At 43.4% G+C, this 22940-nt stretch overlaps 1 protein-coding gene across 1 annotated transcript; it reads right to left on the bottom strand.

The window, feature by feature from the left end:
* Positions 1-2042: 2042 nt before the first annotated feature.
* Positions 2043-3760, bottom strand: LOC144930154 (uncharacterized). The gene is made up of 3 exons (XM_078851295.1): positions 3636-3760; positions 3128-3539; positions 2043-2539 (listed from the first exon to the last, which is right to left on the bottom strand). The coding sequence occupies exons 1-3, from the start codon at positions 3711-3713 to the stop codon at positions 2385-2387; spliced, it is 645 nt and encodes a 214-aa protein (XP_078707421.1). The 5' UTR covers positions 3714-3760; the 3' UTR covers positions 2043-2384.
* Between the last annotated feature and the right edge of the window lie 19180 nt (positions 3761-22940).

Genomic DNA, 22940 nt, shown 5'->3' with positions numbered 1-22940 from the left:
CGAGCAGCCATGAGATATGGATGGCATGCAGTCCTTCTGCACCATCTGCTGCCAGCCAAAGATGTAAAAGATAGATGGAGTGGATCAAAACAAGAAATAGACCAGATTTGTTTTGTACTCATTTGCTTCCCCCCCTCCCCTGTCTAGGGGACTCATTCTTCTAGGTCACACTGCAGTCACTCACAGAGAAGCTGCAGCGAGGTAAATCTAGCCATGTATCAATCAGAGGCCAGGCTAACCTCCTTGTTCCAATAAGAACGATAACTTAGGTGCACCATTTCTTATTGGAACCCTCCGTGAAGTCCTGCCTGAAATACTCCTTGATGTAAAGACACCCCCTTTGTTGATTTTAGCTCCCTGAAGCCAACCCTGTAAGCCGTGTTGTCAGTCGCCCCTCCCTCTATCAGAGCAACGGCAGACAATCGTTCCGCGCCTTTTTTCTGTGCGGACGCCATACCAAGGCAAGCATGGAGGCCGCTCAGCTCACTTTGGCAATTAGGAGCACATTAAACACCACACGTATTATCCAGTAGTATATGCAGCACCGGAACCTGGCAAAGCGATACCGGGCGAGGAGGCGATGTCAGCGCGGTCACGTGAGTGATCAGGACATGGACACAGATTTCTCTGAAAGCATGGGCCCTGCCAATGCATGCATCATGGTGCTAATGGGGCAGGTTCATGCTGTGGAACACCAATTCTGGGCTCGGGAAACAAGCACAGACTGGTGGGACCGCATAGTGTTGCAGGTCTGGGACGATTCCCAGTGGCTGCGAAACTTTCGCATGCATAAGGGCACTTTCATGGAACGTTGTGACTTGCTTTCCCCTGCCCTGAGGTGCATGAATACCAAGATGAGAGCAGCCCTCACAGTTGAGAAGCGAGTGGCAATAGCCCTGTGGAAGCTTGCAACGCCAGACAGCTACTGGTCAGTTGGGAATCAATTTGGAGTGGGCAAATCTACTGTGGGGGCTGCTGTGATGCAAGTAGCCCACGCAGTCAAAGATCTGCTGATATCAAGGGTAGTGACCCTGGGAAATGTGCAGGTCATAGTGGATGGCTTTGCTGCAATGGGATTCCCTAACTGTGGTGGGGCCATAGACGGAACCCATATCCCTATCTTGGCACCGGAGCACCAAGCCGAGTACATAAACCGCAAGGGGTGCTTTTCGATAGTGCTGCAAGCTCTGGTGGATCGCAAGAGATGTTTCACCAACATCAACGTGGGATGGCCGGGAAAGGTGCATGATGCTCGGATCTTCAGGAACTCTGGTCTGTTTCAAAAGCTGCAGAAAGGGACTTTCTTCCCAGACCAGAAAATAACTGTTGGGGATGTTGAAATGCCTATATGTATCCTTGGGGACCCAGCCTACCCCTTAATGCCATGGATCATGAAGCTGTACACAGGCAGCCTGGACAGTAGTCAGGAGCTGTTCAACTACAGGCTGAGCAAGTGCAGAATGGTGGTAGAATGTGCATTTGGACGTTTAAAGGCGCGCTGGCGCAGTTTACTGACTCGCTTAGACCTCAGCGAAACCAATATTCCCACTGTTATTACTGCTTGCTGTGTGCTCCACAATATCTGTGAGAGTAAGGGGGAGACGTTTATGGTGGGGTGGGAGGTTGAGGCAAATCGCCTGGCTGCTGGTTACACGCAGCCAGACACCAGGGCGGTTAGAAGAGCACAGGAGGGCGTGGTACGCATCAGAGAAGCTTTGAAAACCAGTTTCATGACTGGCCAGGCTACGGTGTGAAAGTTCTGTTTGTTTCTCCTTGATGAAACCCCCCGCCCCTTGGTTCACTCTACTTCCCTGTAAGCTAACCACCCGCTCCTCCTCCCTTCAATCACCACTTGCAGAGGCAATAAAGTCATTGTTGCTTCACATTCATGCATTCTTTATTCATTCATCACACAAATAGGGGGATGACTACCAAGGTAGCCCAGGAGGGGTGGTGGAGGGGGGAAGGAAAATGCCACACAGGACTTTAAGCACAGCACTTTAAAAGTTTACAACGTTAAAATTTATTGAATGACAGCCTTCTTTTTTTTGGGCAATCCTCTGTGGTGGAGTGGCTGGTTGGCCGGAGGCCCCCCCACCGCGTTCTTGGGCGTCTGGGTGTGGAGGCTATGGAACTTGGGGAGGAGGGCGGTTGGTTACAGAGGGGCTGCAGTGGCAGTCTGTGCTCCAGCTGCCTTTGCTGCAGCTCAACCATATACTGGAGCATACTGGTTTGGTCCTGCAGCAGCCTCAGCATTGAATCCTGCCTCCTCTCATCACGCTGCCGCCACATTTGAGCTTCAGCCCTGTCTTCAGCCCGCCACTTACTCTCTTCAGCCCGCCACCTCTCCTCCCGGTCATTTTGTGCTTTCCTGCACTCTGACATTATTTGCCTCCATGCATTCGTCTGTGCTCTGTCAGTGTGGGAGGACAGCATGAGCTCGGAGAACATTTCATCGCGAGTGCGTTTTTTTTTTCCTTTCTAAGCTTCACTAGCCTCTGGGAAGGAGAAGATCCTGTGATCATTGAAACACATGCAGCTGGTGGAGAAAAAAAAAGGGACAGCGGTATTTAAAAAGACACATTTTATAAAACAGTGGCTACACTCTTTCAGGGTAAACCTTACTGTTAACATTACATACATAGCACATGTGCTTTCGTTACAAGGTCACATTTTGACTCCCCCCACCACGTGACTACCCCCTCAACCTTCCCCCCTCCCTGTGGCTAACAGCAGGGAACATTTCTGTTTAGCCACAGGCAAACAGCCCAGCAGGAGTGGGCTCCTCTGAGTGTCCCCTGAAGAAAAGCACTCTATTTCAACCAGGTGACCATGAATTATATCTCACTCTCCTGAGGATAACACAGAGAGATAAAGAACGGATGTTGTTTGAATGCCAGCAAACATACACTGCAATGCTTTGTTCTACAATGATTCCCGAGTACGTGTTACTGGCCTGGAGTGGTAAAGTGTCCTACCATGAAGGACGCAATAAGACTGCCCTCCCCAGAAACCTTTTGCAAAGGCTTTAGGACTACATCTAGGAGAACCACGAATGCCAGGGCAAAGTAATCCTTTCACATGCTTGCTTTTAAACCATGTATAGCATTTTAAAAGGTACACTCACCAGAGGTCCCTTCTCCGCCTGCTGGGTCCAGGAGGCAGCCTTGGGTGGGTTCGGGTGGTACTGGCTCCAGGTCCAGGGTGAGAAACAGTTCCTGGCTGTCGGGAAAACCGGTTTCTCCGCTTGCTTGCTGTGAGCTATCTACAACCTCCTCCTCCTCCTCATCTTCTTCTTCGTCCCCAAAACCTGCTTCCGTATTGCCTCCATCTCCATTGAAGGAGTCAAACAACACGGCTGGGGTAGTGGTGGCTGAACCCCCTAAAATGCCATGCAGCTCATCATAGAAGCGGCATGTTTGGGGCTCTGACCCGGCGCGGCCGTTCGCCTCTCTGGTTTTCTGGTAGGCTTGCCTCAGCTCCTTCAGTTTCACGCGGCACTGCTTCGGGTCCCTGTTATGGCCTCTGTCCTTCATGCCCTCGGAGATTTTGACAAAGGTTTTGGCATTTCGAAAACTGGAACGGAGTTCTGATAGCACGGATTCCTCTTCCCAAACAGCGATCAGATCCCGTACCTCCCGTTCGGTCCATGCTGGAGCTCTTTTGCGATTCTGGGACTCCATCATGGTCACCTGTGCTGATGAGCTCTGCATGGTCACCTGCAGCTTGCCACGCTGGCCAAACAGGAAATGAGGTTCAAAAGTTCGCGGTTCTTTTCCTGTCTACCTGGCCAGTGCATCTGAATTGAGAGTGCTGTCCAGAGCGGTCACAATGGAGCACTCTGGGATAGCTCCCGGAGGCCAATACCATCGAATTGTGTACACAGTACCCCAAATTCGAGCCGGCAACATCGATTTAAGCGCTAATCCACTTGTCAGGGGTGGAGTAAGGAAATCGATTTTAGGAGCCTTTTAAGTCGAAATAAAGGGCTTCATTGTGTGGACGGGTGCAGGTTTACATCGATTTAACGCTGCTAAATTCGACCTAAAGTCCTAGTGTAGACCAGGGCTAACCAATTTATTTGAGCATGAGCTTTCGTGAGCTACAGCTCACTTCATCGGATGCATCTAACATGGCTGTTACTCTGAAACCTGTAACTAAGTAAACAGAACATACTCAAACTTCATTGTAGCTAAAAAGCCAATATTAACATGTGCTTTTACAAAAAGTGCCATGGGATCCTTAATGACCACCAATAGACCACAAACCTCATTTTATTTCTCTACCAAAAGATATAAGCCAATAATTACCACATTTCAGCAAGACTGCAATATTATAATAATCAAGGTTAATTGTAATGGCACAGGAAGCTTTGTCGCCATGAAAGACAGGTTGGAAAATGTTTCATAATATTACACCCCTGATCCCTTTGAAAGAACAATATATATAAATCACTTCGTTCTTCATGCACACCTTCTGGAGGTATTGAAAACAGTCAGCTCAGACCCTGAATGTACTGTAAAGCTTCCTTTGTTCAAATTCCATCTGTTTTTTGCAAATGCATTATGATCCATAAGAGTTCTAGCCCTTATTCTTGATTTTTCGTGGTTAAAGGATACAGACTTTTTTTGTTCTCTCTGGATATGTATGGATGATGTAAGGATGCTGTTCACTTAGGCATTTCAAGTATGATTTCTTTTATTTGTGCAACCAGAGAGGAAGTGGAGAGATGTAGGGAGGAAGTTACTTTTATTTTTTTCACTTTGGCAAAATGTTCATGACCATCTCATGGTAAAGCCCTCTTTGTACCAGACTGGAAATACTTTAAAAACTCAAGTTTCAGAGTAGCAGCCATGTTAGTCTGTATCCGCAAAAAAGAACAGGAGTCCTTGTGGCACCTTAGAGACTAACACATTTAGTTGAGCATAAGCTTTCGTGGGCTACAGCCCACTTCATCGGATGCATAGAATGGAACATATAATAAGAAGATACATATATACATACAGAGAACATGTAAAAGTGGAGTAAGAGGCTAATTAATTAAGATGAGCTATTATCAGCAGGAGAAAAAAAAACTTTTGCAGTGATAATCAAGATGGCCCATTCAGACAGTTGACAAGAAGGTGTGAGGATACTTAACATGGGGAAATAGATTCAATATGTTTAATGACCCAGCCACTCCCAGTCTCTATTCAAACCCAAATTAATGGTATCTAGTTTGCATATTAATTCAAGCTCAGCTGTTTCTCGTTGGAGTCTGCTTTTGAAGCTTTTCTGTTGCAGAATTGCCACCCTTAAATCTATTAGTGAGTAGCCAGAGAGGTTGAAGTGTTCTTCTACCGGTTTTTGAATGTTATGATTCCTGATGTCAGATTTGTGTCCATTTATTCTTTTGCGTAGAGACTGTCCGGTTTGGCCAATGTACATGGCAGAGGGGCATTGCTGGCAAAGAATGGCATATATCACATTGGTACATGTTCTCTGTGTGTGTGTGTGTGTATATATCTATATCTATCTATCTCTCTTCTTACTATATGTTCCATTCTATGCATCCGATGAAGTGGACTGTAGCCCACAAAAGCTTATGCTCAAATAAATTTGTTAGTCTCTAATGTGCCACAAGTACTCTTGTTCTTTTTAAAAACTCAGTTTAAATACAGTCACAGGAAAAAATGGTTTGACAAACCAGGAGGGATGGGCCCCCACAGCCATGCTAGAACTGTATAGTAATATAGGCCTTGCCTAGATTAGGGGGGAAAGGTGCTTTTTAAAATCAAGCTAGCTCAACTGGTCAGTTTTGAATTGAGCTAGTTTAACTTTATTGGAAACCCCACCTATCACTATGTAGACTCAGTTTAAGACCTTTAGATTTGATTTTAGGAAATTTAGAAGATGATCCTTCCACATAAACTATACCAGAATCAGTTTAGCATATACTAAAGTACAATTGCTTTCTCTTGACTAGAGTTTTAGAAGGTATTATTTAGATTGAGATAGGTAACTCAATCTGACATGCCTTGAAATCCTAGTCTAGACAAAGCCACTATGTCATGCTGCATACATCTGAAGAGCATTCTGGATGCCCTGCCATATCTCAACTGTTTTATCCCCAAGTTACTTAATGCATTTGGGCAGTGAGCCTCTTCCTCTCCTACACTAATACTGCTGAGACTGTCTAACACTGGCATAACTTGAGTACAATTACTCCCTATAGATTTTGGTACTGAAATGGAATAGCCTCATTTTCTAGACCTTACTTTTAATTCAGTTTCTTTGTTCTTCTTAGATTGTCTTGGTGAGCATAGCACTCTTGAAAAAGGTGTATACTTCTCATTAAATCTTTAATAGTTCCATCTTAGCCCTGTTTAAGATAACATTATTTTTCCTTCTGCTCAAATTTAAATGTATTTTAACATTAATTTTTGTAGAGAATACAGAAAACATGCAATCTGTCATGAGCCTATGTGTACATCTATGCTGCACACATCTTTTGGCAGTGTGTAGACCACATACATGTGTAACCCTTCTACCAGTCAGAGTTGGCAGCCATAAGGGCCGGGTTCAGTATCTATGGGTTCCCTTTCAATAACACATTGCAAAACCGGCTCGAGCCCCCACCCAGTGACCTGGGACAATTACATACCACCCCCCCGGGCGCCTCTAAGAGGCAATACTTCCCTTCTCGCAAGCACAGATTCTGAGTGTAGCAAAAGCCTTTTAATAAAGGAGGGAAACATTGCGGCATTATGCTGTGGAAACACCACAAACAGGATTCATAACACAAACCATGAGCAAAAGACCCACCCCCAAGTAAGTCTTGCAGTGTCCTTTTCCCCTCAGGGTCTTAAAAGTCCAGCAACCCAACAGTCACTCCACTCACAGTTTTTGACCTTGGTCAGTGCCGTCCCAGAGTGGTTCTTGAGTCCAGCAACCCAAAAGTAACTCCTCCAACAGTTTCTCTCCTTGGTCAGTGCAGCCCCCAGAGTTCAGAAGTTCATCTGCAGAGTTTTCCTCCCAGCCTGGATGGAAGTGGGGGGAGGTATGGGGGGGTATCTTACATGCACCGCTGGTTGGGTTGACAGCCAATTGCCATGCCTCTCCAAGGGGTTCTGCTGCAGTCTTCACCACCAGCTGTGCCTCTCCACCACCCGTCCTGCTAGCTGCTCACCAACTTGTCTTCAGCTCCTCCTCCCCGTACTTAACACAGCTCTCAGTGATTTCAGTTCTTAGCAACTGCAGCTCTTTAGTCATTTCAGCTCTCAGTGATTTCAGCTGTTAGTGGCTTGGGGCGGGGGAGGGGGAGAGTCAGTGCTGGCATGCTCAGAACCACTAGCCCAAAGTAGGTCTAATTCTTAGGCCTAGGAATCCATGATGTCAGCTCTGCAGCACCTAACAAGACTCCTAACTGAGTCAAAATTAGCTCTGTTATTACACAGTGGAGAGATCAAACTGGTGTTTAGGGCCCTCAGAAGGGGACCCCCAGTACACATGCCTGTCCCCAGCCTCTCTCAATTCACTGGGCTTTGGAACCCATGTCCCTTGCCTAGCGAGTGGTACTTAGTTGAGGGTGAGTCCCTCCATCATAAAATGCCAAGTACAGTTCTACTATCCTTTATTCACATAACAGTCATAGGGAAAGACCACATTTTGGCTTGGATAACAGTAACATCTTAAGCAACATTTTTCTTAAGCATAATCCTTATTCAGTCCCATGCCCTATGTTTAAATTTAAGAGCTCAAATCATCGAGGAACTATGGTATTGCAATTAAGAAACACCACCTCCTCATTTTTTTTTATTTGCAGAAGTAAATACAGAGCAGGACTCCAAATAAGCCTTGCTCAGTTATACTGAGCAGCTTGTGGTCAAAATAATAGTAACAAAAGAAATATTGCTTAGCATGGAGCACACTTTTATTCAAATCTTGTAAACATGTAATTCACTTACTTTACAATTTAACCATTTTATTTTTATTGGAAAATTCAGTGAGTAAGAGAAAATAATGAGGAGGAAATTTTACTGACTTTGACTGACACACTGGACTGAAGATAAGCAGTCAGGGAAATAAAGGTGAACTCTCTTTTGAACAGTGGAATAGAAATGAAATCAGCTGTTCATTTTTTCTTTCATTCTTAAACATCACAGCTAGACTATCCACTTGGTCTTACTGCACATGCATATTTATTATTCAGTCCTATTAAAAGTCTCCCCACCCATCCCTGGACAAGGCTAAGTCCTGACCTCCCACAATGATATCACTCTGATCAAAAGTATGCAAGAGTCAGAGACAGGAGGGATAAAAATTAGTAATGTGAAAGAAGTAGTAAATCCAGTACTAGTTTTCAAGATGATTGATTTCCCTTCATTTATGTTCCTGTTTTATACGGCTCCAATTCAGGAAGTCATCCTTACTCAGGAAGGCACTTCAGCATGTGTTTAACTTTAAAACATGTTTACATTCTTTCCTGAACCAAAAGCCTTATGGATGCTGTATCCCATTGACTGCAGGTTCCCAATTTTAAAAATGGGAATAATGATACTATGGACTTGTCTACACAAATGTTGAGGTTGCAGCAAGCTGGAGTGTAAATCTACCCCACAGTAACCCAGTGAGCACGAAATATCCATGGGGGCCCTGCTGCCCTGCACTGAAAGTTACCTGCTGTGTTTTAACCTATGCCCATTTCAAAGCTGAGTAGATTTAAAAGCACTAGAGCCACATGAATACTTAGTGCTCAGGAGGCCAATGCAGTGTAGATTGACACCTCAGTTTGCCGTGAACTAAGTGTTTGTGTAGAAAATCCCATGTAATCTTAGCAAATGGTGTTGCGATCTTTGGATGGAAACTGCTCTACCAGTGCAATCTTTTATTTTATTTTATTAAAGTTATGGAGAATCAATTATATTCATTGATGATCCAAAGACTTTTTTTGTTTGTTTTGTTCACTGGCTTTTCTATTATATAATTTCTTCATCATTTACAGAGTTCTTCATGGAATATTAGAATGATGACTGGATACATCTGACAAATGGAAAATGTGAGTGAAGATCATTTTCTGCCAATAATATATATTAGAATCCATCCTTTTTTATCACATCTATTTGTTTTCTGAGTGACACCAATATCCTTACTTCAACAGCTTTGACCATTCCACAGATTTACTGAGTTCCTGTTATCTGAGAGGAAGAAAAATAAATCTATCATCTGTTTCACTTATCCCCTTTCTCATATGTACTCTGTGCGGAGTTGAAAATTGTATCTTGAGATTATAACAGTACTATTGGAGATACCATACACATTCATCAGACACCTGTTATCTCATCTAGTTTCTCTAACCTGATCCTGCATTCCTTGTATATCCACAGCCCCAACTGACTATAATGGGGATCCACAATTAGGCCCCTTGGTTGTCTACCTTTAACAAGCAAGAGGCTGTATGGTTGATATTTTAGCAACTTGAACGTGTGTTCTCTGTGCATGACAGCATTTGTGGCTTTTCAAGATATTCATGGAGAGTACAGCCCCCCACCACTTTCTGTAAGGAGTTCATTTTCTCCAGCAGAGAAAGGTATAAAATGATCCAATGGCTTGAATTTGACTGGAAACAAGCTGCAAAATTTTAACTGTGTGAGTAACTAACCATTGGAATAATTTACCAAGAATTGTGGTGGATTCTTCATCACTGACCATTTTAAAATCAAGATTGGATGTTTTCCCAAAAGATAGATGAGATGGGGTATGCACCTCACAGTGGCCTTGCAAAAGCTGAGTTAGGCCAGGTGGACGCAATCAGTTAATTAGGCTGCTCAGGAAGGCTGTAGGAAAGCAGGCAGCAGCCACTCTCTGGGAAGAGGGAGGGGGAATGGGTTTGGAATGGGTATTCCTGGGGTGGGGTGGGGGGAACCAGGAAGAGTAGGAAGCAGTCTAGGGAAGAAGCAGTGAGGGCTGAGAGGCTAGAGCCCAGAACTGCGATTCCTTGAACTCAAACTCAGAATAATCAGTAGGCTGGGTTCCCCTACTGGCCACTGGGGAAGTGGCATCACCAGAACAGCACAGAAGGACTGCCTAGGACTGTTTGCATAGAAATACTTTGGGTAAACCCTAGAAGGGGGTAATATGGGCAGGTGTGCTAGAGCAATTTGTACAGTGGGGGTGCGGAGAGCCATTTAACCAAACTATAAACCCTGTATATAATGGAAACAATTTCAAGCCAGAGAGTGCAGCAGCACCCCGGGACCCTTAGATCCAGCACCTATGAACATGGTGACCTGGCCTGGAGGCTGGGTCATGAAGAGGATGCTGCAGTTCCTGTGGTGAGGCCAGTCCACAGGGTGAGAGGACGATGGGACAGCCACCACCTGAAGAGGGCACACCAACTGGCAGAGCTCATCCCCCAGGATGGCTAGCAGGAGGTGCCACCGCAGTGAGTGGAGCCCCCCATTGCAATATCCTCTAGGAATTACTGGGGGAAGTTCTTTGGCCTGTGTTATACAGGAGGTGAGCAGATGATCACAACGATCCCTTCTGGCTTTGGAATGTATGAATCATCTTAACATGTTGTTTATACGAGCCTGTGAAGCTGTGTAGTGGGTGCAATATGCATCACAAGATAAACCCCACTAGTTTATTTTATTGAATCTCATGTTTTGTATGGAAAGAGAAAAGAAAATTGTCCTTCAAACTACATATTGAAAGGTTATTGCATAGGTCCTGGTTGATAATTTCTGTGTGTTGTCCTAAGATAACATATAGACTATTTTTGTTGGGTACTGCTGGGCAGGAACACATTCACAATGTCATCCCACAAGATACCTGCTAAAACACAGTCTGTTACTGCTTTTCTGTCCTCTCTCTCTCTCTCATGTGTACGTGCGTGCGCACACACACATACACAGAGTCCATGGACAAGAAATGTTAAAAGTTTCTGATTTAACGGGTACTAAAAACTTCTGAGAGGGAGGAAATACAGAAGAGATTGTGTTTCTAGTCTGGGAAAATACAGGACACATCTTGATGATAACTAACTGTCAGATTTTGGCTTTTAAGTTATTAGTTATGTAGGATGCATGACGAGACAGCACTGCAGTAGGAATCTCAGGCAGAATTTTGGGTGACTCAATCAGAATTTGTTCAAGAGCTCTGGGATAGTACAATACAGAACGGCAGTTCTTACACCTTTTGAAAAGAAACAATGTCCATTCCACCCTGAGCTTGGCCATAGCTCTGTCTTTGGCCTGCTCTTCTCTCTTTTAAATGGCTACCAATATTGAGAACATTTGTTCTTATTTACCTGGCTTTCAAAAGCTAAAAGACTCTTAATTTCTTCACAAAAATATATATTATAAGCAAAAAAATATTGAACAGGAAACTTGGCCAAATTACAAGACAAGCTGGAAGATGGGAAGAAAATGTCATGGTAAATCCAGCAGTAATAAATAAAACCCCACATAATGAAAGGGAAACACCATTAAATAATTCTATAGCCTATTAAATCTCTCTCACATACTTTAATTGTAGGGGAGGCTAGTAGCACTATCTACAGATAAGATGGCCTGACAGTTCCCATTATCTGTCCCTGTTTGAAATCAATGCAATCACACTGCAGTTACACAAGTGTGATCAACTTACTCCAGATTTCCTCCCACCCATTTTTACAGTTATTCAAGCAAAATTGAAAGTATCCAGTAAACTACTCTGTGATGCAGCCACTCAGACAGATGAGCTTTAGTCTGTTCCTAGGACTTCGTCCCTTTTTGGAATTTACTCCAGTGACTAAGAAACTGATACTGAGTGGGATGGAAAAATTGAACAGTGACTTGTCACACAGAGCTGTTCAGGAGAAGGAAGAGACATACTGAGACTTCAATTATTTGGAATGAAATTTTCCATGCTGGATGCATACCTTAGGCCGAGTTTTTTAGAGGAAGTTTCAGCAAAAAAATGGTTCACCCATTTCTGTGAATGAGAATAGGGAAAATACATATTTGCTCCTGTTTAAAAAAAAAAAATCTTATGACTGTTCTGTTGAAAAGCTCTGGCCACTTCATGCTTTGGAGAAGGGATCTGAAATTTGGCGGTGTGGGAGAGGTCTTTTGGTCTTGCCATGATGCCCCCCTCCAAAAAAAAATTGGTGAAGTTCTGATCCTCATGAAAAATCTCACTTTGCACATGGTCCGTAGATATATGTTAGAGTTTAACAAATTCTCTGAAGATATGGTCTGCACTGAGCATGCTCCATCCCAGGGGCTGAGCATGACTTTCCTCCCCTCCCCCACCAAGTACTGCTCCCATCCTGGAGCCACTGTGGCACTGGACACCGGAACTGTGGCAGGGAAACTGTCTCTTTTGTGGTCTCAATGACTCCCTGCTGGTGCTCAGTCAGTGAGGAGGAGAAAACAACCTCACTTCAATGCAGAGGGGACAAGAGCTGGACTAGGGATGCCAGGACTAGGCTGGGCCAAGGATCTCGGGGGGAAACTAGGAGTGGGAGCTTGGGGGGAAATGGAGTAAGGAGGGCAAAAAGGGAGTAAGGGGGAATGGGACAAGAAACCTGGGGAGGTGGAGTGGGAGTGAGTACAAGAAAAATGGAGATTGAATGAGGAGCCCATGTAGGCAAGGACTGAGACTGGCATCACAAAGAGACTGGACTGGCGGCAGGGGTAGAAGGGTTTGTGCCCCTAGACCTCACTCCCCTCAAGAGTCTGAAATGCAAAGAATATTCAGACTGGGTTCTATTTCAGGATTCCGAGGGGAGTATTCTCTCGTGATTACAGACCCTTCTATCCCTGTTCCCCACCACACCTGACCCCTTCTACTGCTGGTCTTCAGCCAATCCTAGTCTCCACCTCAGCCATTTTAGGTTTTTCATCTTATTCCCAATCTCCCCTTCCTCTCTGGATCCTCATTCCAGTTCACTGAACCATTCCTGTTTTCTTCTCCTAGTCTCCTTTCTTGACACCCCTCTACCCAGGCCCAGCTCCACATCCCTCTGCATTTGAGCCAGGTGCTTCCTCCCCCTTTTTGCTGTCCAGACCCCAACAGTGGGAACATGGAGAGCACATGAGAGACAGGTTCCTTTCTCTTAGTTCCTGTGGTTGTGGCCCATAGCAATTCAGAGGACCAGTTGTAGGGAAAATTCTGTTCAGCCCCTGCAGTCCTGGGATGAAACGTGCTCAGTTCAGATGGTCTCTTCAGGTAATTTAGCTGCTGAACTCTAACAAGTCTCTACTGAACATTTGTGATCTCAGATTTTTAGGGGTTCATAACTTGACCACATCTGGATGGATTTTAAGAGGGACAACAAAAGGGACATCCTTGAGGAGCAGGACGAGCCCCTTGTCAAATTTCAAAACCTGCCAAAGCATGGGGGTTGCTAGAGCTACAATGAGATGGTTGTAAGGATATTTTTAACATGGGGAGAATGAATTTTTCCTTAATGTCTTCATGAGAAATGGCTGAACCATATTTGCTGAAAAATTTTGTAAAAATTCAGCCTAAGGCAGACATCATTGAAAAGCTCAAACAGCTAAAGTTTGGCAAAGTTATAAGCAACTGAAAAACAAGTCTTATATCGGAAGTGTCAGGAACCCTAACTACAGTATTACTACCTGTGCCACTGATAACGTAAGAACACATACATGCTTAGTAAGATGTTTAGAGACAGCAGTAGAATTTTATGAACTCTGAAGTCTAGGCCTTTTTTTAGATATTTAATCATTCTTTCTGAACCTAAAATTTGTATTGATGGCATTGCGACTTTTGGATGCACAAATAATGCAGGGCCATTTGTGGCTGTCTGGTTTTTATTGCTGGTAACTAATGCAAGTATTTGAAGAAGGATTCATATTAATTAAGATTCAGCTTTCAACTTTTCACTTTTGGCAGTTAGGATGGTACATTATTTATTGTAACTTTTGTGCCAAATGCATAGTGCCTTTACTTTTCTGAGAGCTCTTCCATTAGAAAACTTTGGACCTGCTCCTATTCCTATTATGAAATCAATGGCAAATCTTCCAGTGGATGCAGGATTGGGCCCTTACCACAGGACTCTCTCACTTCTTGGTCAGAGTTATGTGATCTCCTTTAAGGTACTTGCAGTTCTTACAAATGTATTTTGCTGCAAAGATAAAGCTATATTTTATTATGTGAGGAACAGTTTGTACTACCATGAAAGCTGCCTGTAGTAATGATTTATAGCTTTAAAAACATGCATTTTTCTTCACTATTGCTCTGCTTTATTGTCAATGTAATTAGCACAGCTTTTGATTGATATTGCTTTGTATGTCTATAGGTTATTTTATTTCTTTCACTGCAGCTATTTTTCAAATTAATCATGTTATTTTCTCTCTCTCTCTCTCATCAACTGTTACTATTATTTGTGTCCAAATTAAGCATACAACTCTCAGATATTAATGTACTTAATTATTTTCATTTAGTGTTGAAACGGTTGAACGAACAAGTACACTAAATATTAATGAACATTATTGACACAATACTTGCTTCTTATTCTCTTGACACAGAAAAAGTTGGCAACTATTGCCCCATCTTCAATAGGCAGAATCACTGAGAAAGTAGTGTCAGTTGAACTGCAGCAACATGTGAGGCTTGCTATTACCAATCAGATTGTGGACTGGGGTACAGAATGGAGAGACCCCTAATCACAGCAGAAAGTGACCTTTTCATGCCAAAGACAGGAGTCATGTTCCAATATTCAAACTATCTGGCCTCTCTGCAGTTTTTGATAAGTTAAACTTTGTGTGCAGCTGATCTATGTAGAGGAGAGGGCGCAGGACTGCAATGGCTGCAATCATTACTTTCGAACAAACCTAGAAGGTAATGAGCAACTGTTCATCTTTCCCCAAAGTTCTCACCTACTGAATTCCTCAAGGATCCGTCCTATCATGCCCATTCTTCAATATCTTCCAATATCAATTATCTTGATAATTGCCCTGTTCTGTTCACTCTCTTTGGGGCACCTGGCACTGGCCACTGTCAGAGGACAGGAAAGTGGGCTCAATGGACCTTTGGTCTGATCCAGTATGGCCATTCTTATGCTTGGAGAGGTGGTGTGATGTCACAGTTGCTGCTGCCAGCAATACACTGATAATGCCCAAGTGTAGACCTGATTTTCCATGGGTACTACGAACTCTGTCACAAGAATGTCATAATATCAACGGGTGATCTGTAGCTGCAGCTGGGGCAAACTGTCATCAGTTGAAACCTGGGATAGAAAGGCTTCAGAGAGGGATAATGTCCTCTCTTCTATCAAAGGCACTTGTTTCCTGCTGGAACAAAATTGTGTCACTGAAATTCCATCCCATCAAAACCTATTCCTATGCTTTTATTTATGAACTGCAAGTTGTACCATTTATAACATGTGTATAAGTCTCTTGGAAGGATCAGGACCCTTTTGTGGACAATCAGAAGCAAAGGTGATTAAGAATTTGGAGTGATGATTACAGAGAAAAATAAAAACTAAACATTGCTCTTTTTAGTAAAGGTATGTCCTGATAAATGAAGAGCTGGTTGAATAAATGTTCAGTAATAATCTGCAGGATTGCTATTTATGTAATATTTATATAAAAGTGACTTGTAGTAAATTCCTTGCCTATATCATTACATTACCAGTACTAATCCATACTTGAACATTGTTACTGAAAGCTAGCCAATCCTGCTTCATTTTCAAAAGCCCAGGTTTTCAGAGTATTTAAGAACTGTGTGAGTGAATTCTCAACTATTTGTGAGTAATAGCCTTATGAAATTCCGGTATCACCAACTCCAAGCATTTAAAAATCACGAGACTGGTCTAAGAGTAGCAGCCGTGTTAGTCTGTATTCGCAAAAAGAAAAGCAGTCCTTGTGGCACGTTAGAGACTAACCAATTATTTGAGCATAAGCTTTCGTGAGCTACAGCTCACTTCACTGGATGCATATGATGAAGTGAGCTGGAGCTCACGAGAGCTTATGCTCAAATAACTTGGTTAGTCTCTAAGGTGCCACAAGTACTCCTTTTCTTTTTGAGACTGGTTTAAACACTGAGATTTTAAGAAAAAACATGTTTGGTTATTTTTATTTGCTTTCTGGAACTGTAGCTTTTAATGTTCATGTCTCCAAATTTTTCTCTGAAACCATGTCTGGCACTCTGTGCTCCAAAGCACTATGCTGGCATCCCCATATTTACCATGGTGATATAATTATGATACGTTTTGTAAAAAGTATGCCTTGCAAGGGGTCATTTTAAAAAGTCTTGATCTGTTGAACATTAATATCCTGTTGGATTGTATGTGCTATCATTGGATGGGAAGTTATGAAGTTTTGCTTTGAGTGTGTTACTGAAATGTATTTTTAAATTGGGAACAACCACAATGAGTCTTTCAGGTGCAACAATGGAGCAGCCAGATGCTGCTTATGGCACGCTCCTAAGGACTATTACAGGAACTGTATACAGTGGAGACTTCTCAGAGATCGTACGTAGACAATGGAGACTGCTTGACTCATATCATAGCAAAGGATTTTTCCAGCAAGCTGGAAGAAGCTATAAAAAAGGGGAAGTAACATCATCTCTTGACTTCACTCCCCCCACAACTCAACACCTGGAAACACGTCTGGAGGACAAAAACTAAACTGGGGAGGTGGTCCCAGGTTGAAAGAGACTTCCCGCCTGTGTATGGAAGATCTGTGACCTGCTTGTATTGTCTGTCTAGAAGAGAGAGACACTTCTTGATTCAAATCCTGTCTAGTTTATAGAACTCAGATTGTGATTTTTCTTTTATTTCTTAGGTAATCAACTCCGATCTGTATGCTTATTATAATTACTTGAAATATATCTTTCTGTAATTAATAAATCTGTTTTATATTTTACCTAAAACAGTGTGTTTTGGCTGAAGTGCTTGAGAAATCTGCTTAGGAACAGAGTTGGTGCATTCTGCTCCACATTGAGGGAAGGGCGGACTGGGTAATCAACTTACACTGGTCAGGTGTCTGACCAGGGCAAGACAGTACAGCTCTGGGGTCCTAGGCTGCGGAGTTGGGGGGGAATTTGCTGGAGCCTCTCTATTGTTAATTCATGAGTGGCTGGAAAAAGCATTCATGTAACTCAGCTAGGTGTGTCCCTGCCTGGGGATGTCTGTGTGAGTGCAGTACCTTACAGAGGTTCGTTGCTTAGCAACACCATCACAGTGTATGAGGAAACTAAGGTTGATAAGCCAGAGGGCTCAGTGGAAACCCCCAATTCCAGGTTGCACCCCGGAGAACCTGTCACACCATGAAGGATAGAAACTTGCTTTGTTTTTAAGTGTAAAGCTGAGATACTTAGGTAATTACATTGCACTGAGCTAGGCTTGAGGAAAAACACCAGCGTAGTGAGAAAAAATCATGAAAGTTGACAACACTGAGCTCACAAATTTGTACAAACATGTAATTTTTGCCATCAGTGCCATTTCCATCTGTTTTTAGAGTTATCCTTCAATTGATCCAGTTTTTGGAATGATCCTATTGTCATAAAAATGCACCCCTTGTTCCATGAGCAAATCAGGAAAACTACAAAAATTTCAGTTTCCCTCTCCCTAGATAACCATTCTCACCGTGCTTATATTCTGGTTGGAGTTGACAATCTTCACCTGCCTCAATGAGTCAGCTGAATTTAACAGCCTCAATATACAGGGTTCTAACACTTCCTAACATAATGAGTTAGCAAAAGAGGTCTGCCCCTCTTTTACATGTTGGTAAGCACAGGACTTTAATCTCCAAGAATGTCTATTTGGCACATTTTGATAAGCCCTAAAACTCGTCAATACAAACACTGTGTCTATTTATCTGTATTTTTGTAAGGTACTATGCACACCTATGGAGTTGTGTGTATACCTATGAATGTTAAAAAATGGCCAAGAGCATGTCATATATGATCAAAGAGGACACATATTTTTCCTGAAGATCAAAAGGATTCTCCTCTTCGAAAAGGATTGGCTCATTATAATCAGAGATGAGAATTTTTTTAAAAACTCCAATTTAATTTTTTTTAACTGTTGTGGGTGTTAAAAGTATTCATTAAAATCCTTGCTCATACCAGAGGGGCAAGGGCTATGAGTATTTAGGAATCTTTCATGGTGCTTCACCATCAGCACCTCCAGTATGATTAGTGTTGATTAAAATTATTCACTCTGAGCATATTTGCTTAATTTATTTTCTCCTAGATTATGAATCAAATAATTATTTTCTTGATTAGGTTTAAGCAAATAACTTATACTATTTCAGAAAGCATATATTAACATACTAAGCGTATATTAGCAGGGGGCCTATTTATACAAATTCTTATATTGTCATTCAAGTCCCACTGATGAGTCCAAGGAGCCCAACAGAGCATCCCAACCTCATAGAAAATTGACCTGTGATGGGGTGTTCACCCCTCACTAATCTAGAAGGGGTTAATGAGATTGAGAAGGGGTCAATTAACCAGATAGGCCATAGCTGAGGACAATTATGTGGCTGAATGTAACTGCTGAATTACAATGGGGTCCAGCTGAGAAGGAACAGGCGGGGCTAATATAAAGCCAGGAAGCTGGTTTAAAAAAAAAGGGGGGGGGGGGGGGGAGCTGCAATGAGGGAACCTCTAGCTATGCTGTGGAAAAGTAGAGAGGGAGGGAAGGAAGGAAGGAAGGAATCTATGGGAGAGGGTGTAGGAAAAGGCTCAGGGAAATGGCAGCAAGGTTTAAGATGGTGCAGACCTTGGCTGCTAATTAGAGGGTCCCTGAGCTGAAACCCAAAGTAGAGGCTGGGCTTGGGTTCTCCTACCAGCCACTGGGAAACTGGCATAGTTTTGGCAGTGAGGGAGGAGAAGACTACCATTTTGGATGGAGGGACTTTAATAACCCTTTGAAAGGGAAAACACACAGTAACCTGGCTGGAAGGCCAAGCCATGAAAAGACCATCTTGAGTAGCACAGATTGGGAGAGAGGCATTAGGGAACATGAAACAGAAGGGGGTGTTAGATCTGAAAAAAGCCAATCCTCAGCGCATCCAGGAGGAGGTGCTCTAGAGGTGAGTGGATACTATGATAGGGCTAAGCAGAGCATGCAGGATCACATTGTGAACATCTGCACAATCTAAAGTTCTATGGATGGTGTCTTATTTTGACTTCTCAGATGGGAAGAACTTAATTTATTGGAGGGAGCTTGATAGAGTACCATTGCTTCCCCATGCCCCCTGCAGTTTGACCTCAGAGTGGATTCAATAGCTATAATGTTATCTCCAATTCTGATCTTTTCTGCTTTTGACTTTGCCAGTATTACAAGTATGGATCCACAGTGGGGATACTAGCTTTAATTATACGGTAATACATTGACACAATTATGCTGAAGCTGATAATGATCACTGTGACAGAGTGATAATGATCACTGTGACAGAGGCCCACTTGTGTTTCACTACTCTGTGTCAAGAACTTTCATCAAGCGTGACATACTCACTATACTTAATACACTGCTGTCATGATATATAGCCAAAAGGTGGCATGTAATATATCACTGGAAAACTAATAACTCACTGATGATTAATATTCTTGTGTGATGTATGTACTGGGTGTGTATTAAGAGTTATGTCTATCTGCTGCAATTATGACTAAGGTGTGTCTAAGCCAGGCATGTCAGGCTCAGTTGGTAAACAGGTCTGCCCTAGAGAAATGCTTGCTTCTCTGACCCACCTAGTAATCAGGCAGACATATTTAAGGTCAATTTACATATTAGATCAACAAATCTAACAAGTCAGAGTGGAGACAGCTTAGCATCTATACTCTACCAGGGAAGAGAAACTTTATCCCGGCTATAAAGACATGTGGTCTGAACCTCAAGTGATAAGCAATTGAATCAGCTGATTGTATAAATATTAGTGTCTTACAAAGGTATAATGAATGAGGTGTTTTATGAAAACTTGTGACACACTGGTGATATTATTGTGAACTGTATGTATTAACACTACAAGAAGAATTATGGATACTCATACATAGAATCATAGAATATCAGGTTTGGAAGGGACCTCAGGAGGTCATCTGGTCCAACCCCCTGCTCAAAGCAGGACCGATCCCCAATTAAATCATCCCAGCCAGGCTTTGTCAAGCCTGACCTTAAAAACTTCTAAGGAAGGAGATTCCACCACCTCCCTAGGGTTACCATTCCAGTGCTTCACCATCCTCCTAGTGAAAAAGTTTTTCCTAATATCCAACCTAAATCTCCCCCACTGCAACTTGAGACCATTACTCCTTGTTCTGTTATCTGCTACCACTGAGAACAGTCTAGATCCATCCTCTTTGGAACCCCCTTTCAGGTAGTTGAAAGCAGCTATCAAATCCCCCCTTATTCTTCTGTTCCGCAGACTAAACATCCCAAGTTCCCTCAGCCTCTCCTCATAAGTCATGTGTTCCAGTCCCCTAATCATTTTTGTTGCCCTCCGCTGGACTCTTTCCAATTTTTCCACATCCTTCTTGTAGTGTGGGGCCCAAAACTGGACACAGTACTCCAGATGAGGCCTCACCAGTGTTGAATAGAGGGGAACGGTCACGTCCCTCGATCTGCTGGCAATGCCCCTACTTATACATCCGAAAATGCCATTGGCCTTCTTGGCAACAAGGGCACACTGTTGACTCATATCCAGCTTCTTGTCCACTGTAACCCCTAGGTCCTTTTCTGCAGAACTGCTGCCGAGCCATTCGGTCCCTAGTCTGTAGCAGTGCATTGGATTCTTCCGTCCTAAGTGCAGGACTCTGCACTTGTCCTTGTTGAACCTCATCAGATTTCTTTTGGCCCAATCCTCCAATTTGTCTAGGTCCCTCTGTATCCTATCCCTACCCTCCAGCATATCTACCTCTCCTTCCAGTTTAGTGTCATCTGCAAACTTGCTGAGGGTGCAATCCGCACCATCCTCCAGATCATTTATGAAGATTTTGAACAAAACCGGCCCCAGGACCGACCCTTGGGGCACTCCACTTGATACCGGCTGCCAACTAGACATGGAGCCATTGATCACTACCCGTTGAGCCCGACAATCTAGCTAGCTTTCTATCCACCTTATAGTCCATTCATCCAGCCCATACTTCTTTAACTTGCTGGCACGAATACTGTGGGAGACCATGTCAAAAGCTTTGCTAAAGTCAAGGAACAACGTGTCCACTGCTTTCCCTTCATCCACAGAACCAGTTATCTCGTCATAGAAGGCAATTAGATTAGTCAGCCGTGACTTGCCCTTGGTGAATCCATGCTGACTGTTCCTGATCACTTTCCTCTCCTGTAAGTGCTTCAGAATTGATTCCTTGAGGACCTGCTCTATGGGTTTTCCAGGGACTGAGGTGAGGCTGACTGGCCTGTAGTTCCCAGAATCATCCTCCTTCCCTTTTTTAAAGATGGGCACTACATTAGCCTTTTTCCAGTCGTCCAGGACTTCCCCCGATCGCCATGAGTTTTCAAAGGTAATGGCCAATGGCTCTGCAATCACATCCGCCAACTCCCAGAACTCTCGGATGCAATACATCCAGCCCCATGGACTTGTGCACGTCCAGCTTTTCTAAATAGTCCTGAACCACTTCTTTCTCCACAGAGGGCTGGTCATCTCCTCCCCATGCTGTGCTGCCCGGTGCAGTAGTCTGGGAGCTGACCTTGTTTGTGAAGACAGAGGCAAAAAAAGCATTGAGTACATTAGCTTCTTCCACATCCTCTGTCACTAGGTTGCCTCCCTCATTCAGTAAGGGGCCCACACTTCCCTTGACTTTCTTCTTGTTGCTAACATACGTGCAGAAACGCTTCTTGTTACTCTTAACATCTCTTGCTAGTTGCAACTCCAGATGTGATTTGGCCTTCCTGATATCACTCCTGCATGCACAAGCAATATTTTTATACTCATCCCAAGTCATTTGTCCAATCTTCCACTTCTTGTAAGCTTCTTTTTTGTATTTAAGATCAGCAAGGATTTCACTGTTAAGCCAAGCTGGTCACCTGCCAAATTTACTATTCTTTCTACACATCGGGATGGTTTGTCCCTGTAACCTCAATAAGGATTCTTTAAAATACAGCCAGCTCTCCTGGACTCCTTTCTCCCTCATGTTATTGTCCCAGGGGATCTTGCCTATCAGTTCCCAGAGGGAGTCAAAGTCTGCTTTTCTGAAGTCCAGGGTCCGTATTCTGCTGCTTTCCTTTCTTCCTTGTGTCAGGATCCTGAACTTGACCATTTCATGGTCACTGCCTCCCAGGTTCCCATCCACTTTTGCTTCCCTTACTAATTCTTCCCGGTTTGTGAGCAGCAGGTCAAGAAGAGCTCTGCCCCTAGTTGGTTCCTCCAGCACTTGCACCAGGAAATTGTCCCCTACATTTTCCAAAAACTTCCTGGATTGTCTGTGCACCACTGTATTGCTCTCCCAGCAGATATCAGGGTGATTGAAGTCTCCCATGAGAACCAGGGTGTGCAATCTAGTAACTTCTGCGAGTTGCTGGAAGAAATCCTCGTCTACCTCATTCCCCTGGTCCGGTGGTCTGTAGCAGACTCCCAGCACAAATTTATGAATGCTGTGCTTTACAGTCTGTAACCAAACAAATGGAGAAACTGGAGTTTCCTGGACAGGAGGGAGCATCAGAGCTATGTAACTACCTCCAGTGAAATTGAGGATAGTGTGTTCAAAAACAATGGAAGCCCCACTTACATTCAGATCAGCAGAGGGATGGGAAGATACAGTATGAGGTCATTCTGGCTCTTGAGTGAAGGTCAATGAACTATGAGACCGAGAAGAAAGAAGAAGCTGTTTTGGCATCCATAATTAGACAGCCACAATAAATCAGAAGTCTTGTAAGCTGGGAAAAATGGGCCTTCAACCAAGGGGAGGTTGAAGTCTCTGAGAACTGAATATAGGTGAGAAACCTGGTTAGGCAAAGGTTTTACCTTGGTAGATTGTTTTTAGACTTTTAGATG

This window comes from Lepidochelys kempii, chromosome 2 (assembly GCF_965140285.1).
Source record: "Lepidochelys kempii isolate rLepKem1 chromosome 2, rLepKem1.hap1, whole genome shotgun sequence".
NCBI classification, from domain to species: domain Eukaryota; kingdom Metazoa; phylum Chordata; order Testudines; family Cheloniidae; genus Lepidochelys; species Lepidochelys kempii.
The sequence above is the reverse complement of the archived record's forward strand: the minus strand, read 5'-3'. Positions and strand labels throughout refer to the sequence as shown.

Excerpts from the sequence above, each read along its gene's own strand:
- LOC144930154 (XM_078851295.1), bottom strand. The coding sequence starts at position 3,713 with ATGCAGAGCTCATCAGCACAGGTGACCATGATGGAGTCCCAGAATCGC. Across the intron at positions 3,540-3,635 it reads CAGCATGGACCGAACGGGAG|GGCATGAAGGACAGAGGCCA; the intron begins GTACGGGATCTG and ends AAAATCTCCGAG. Across the intron at positions 2,540-3,127 it reads AGGCGGAGAAGGGACCTCTG|CTGCATGTGTTTCAATGATC; the intron begins GTGAGTGTACCT and ends TTTCTCCACCAG.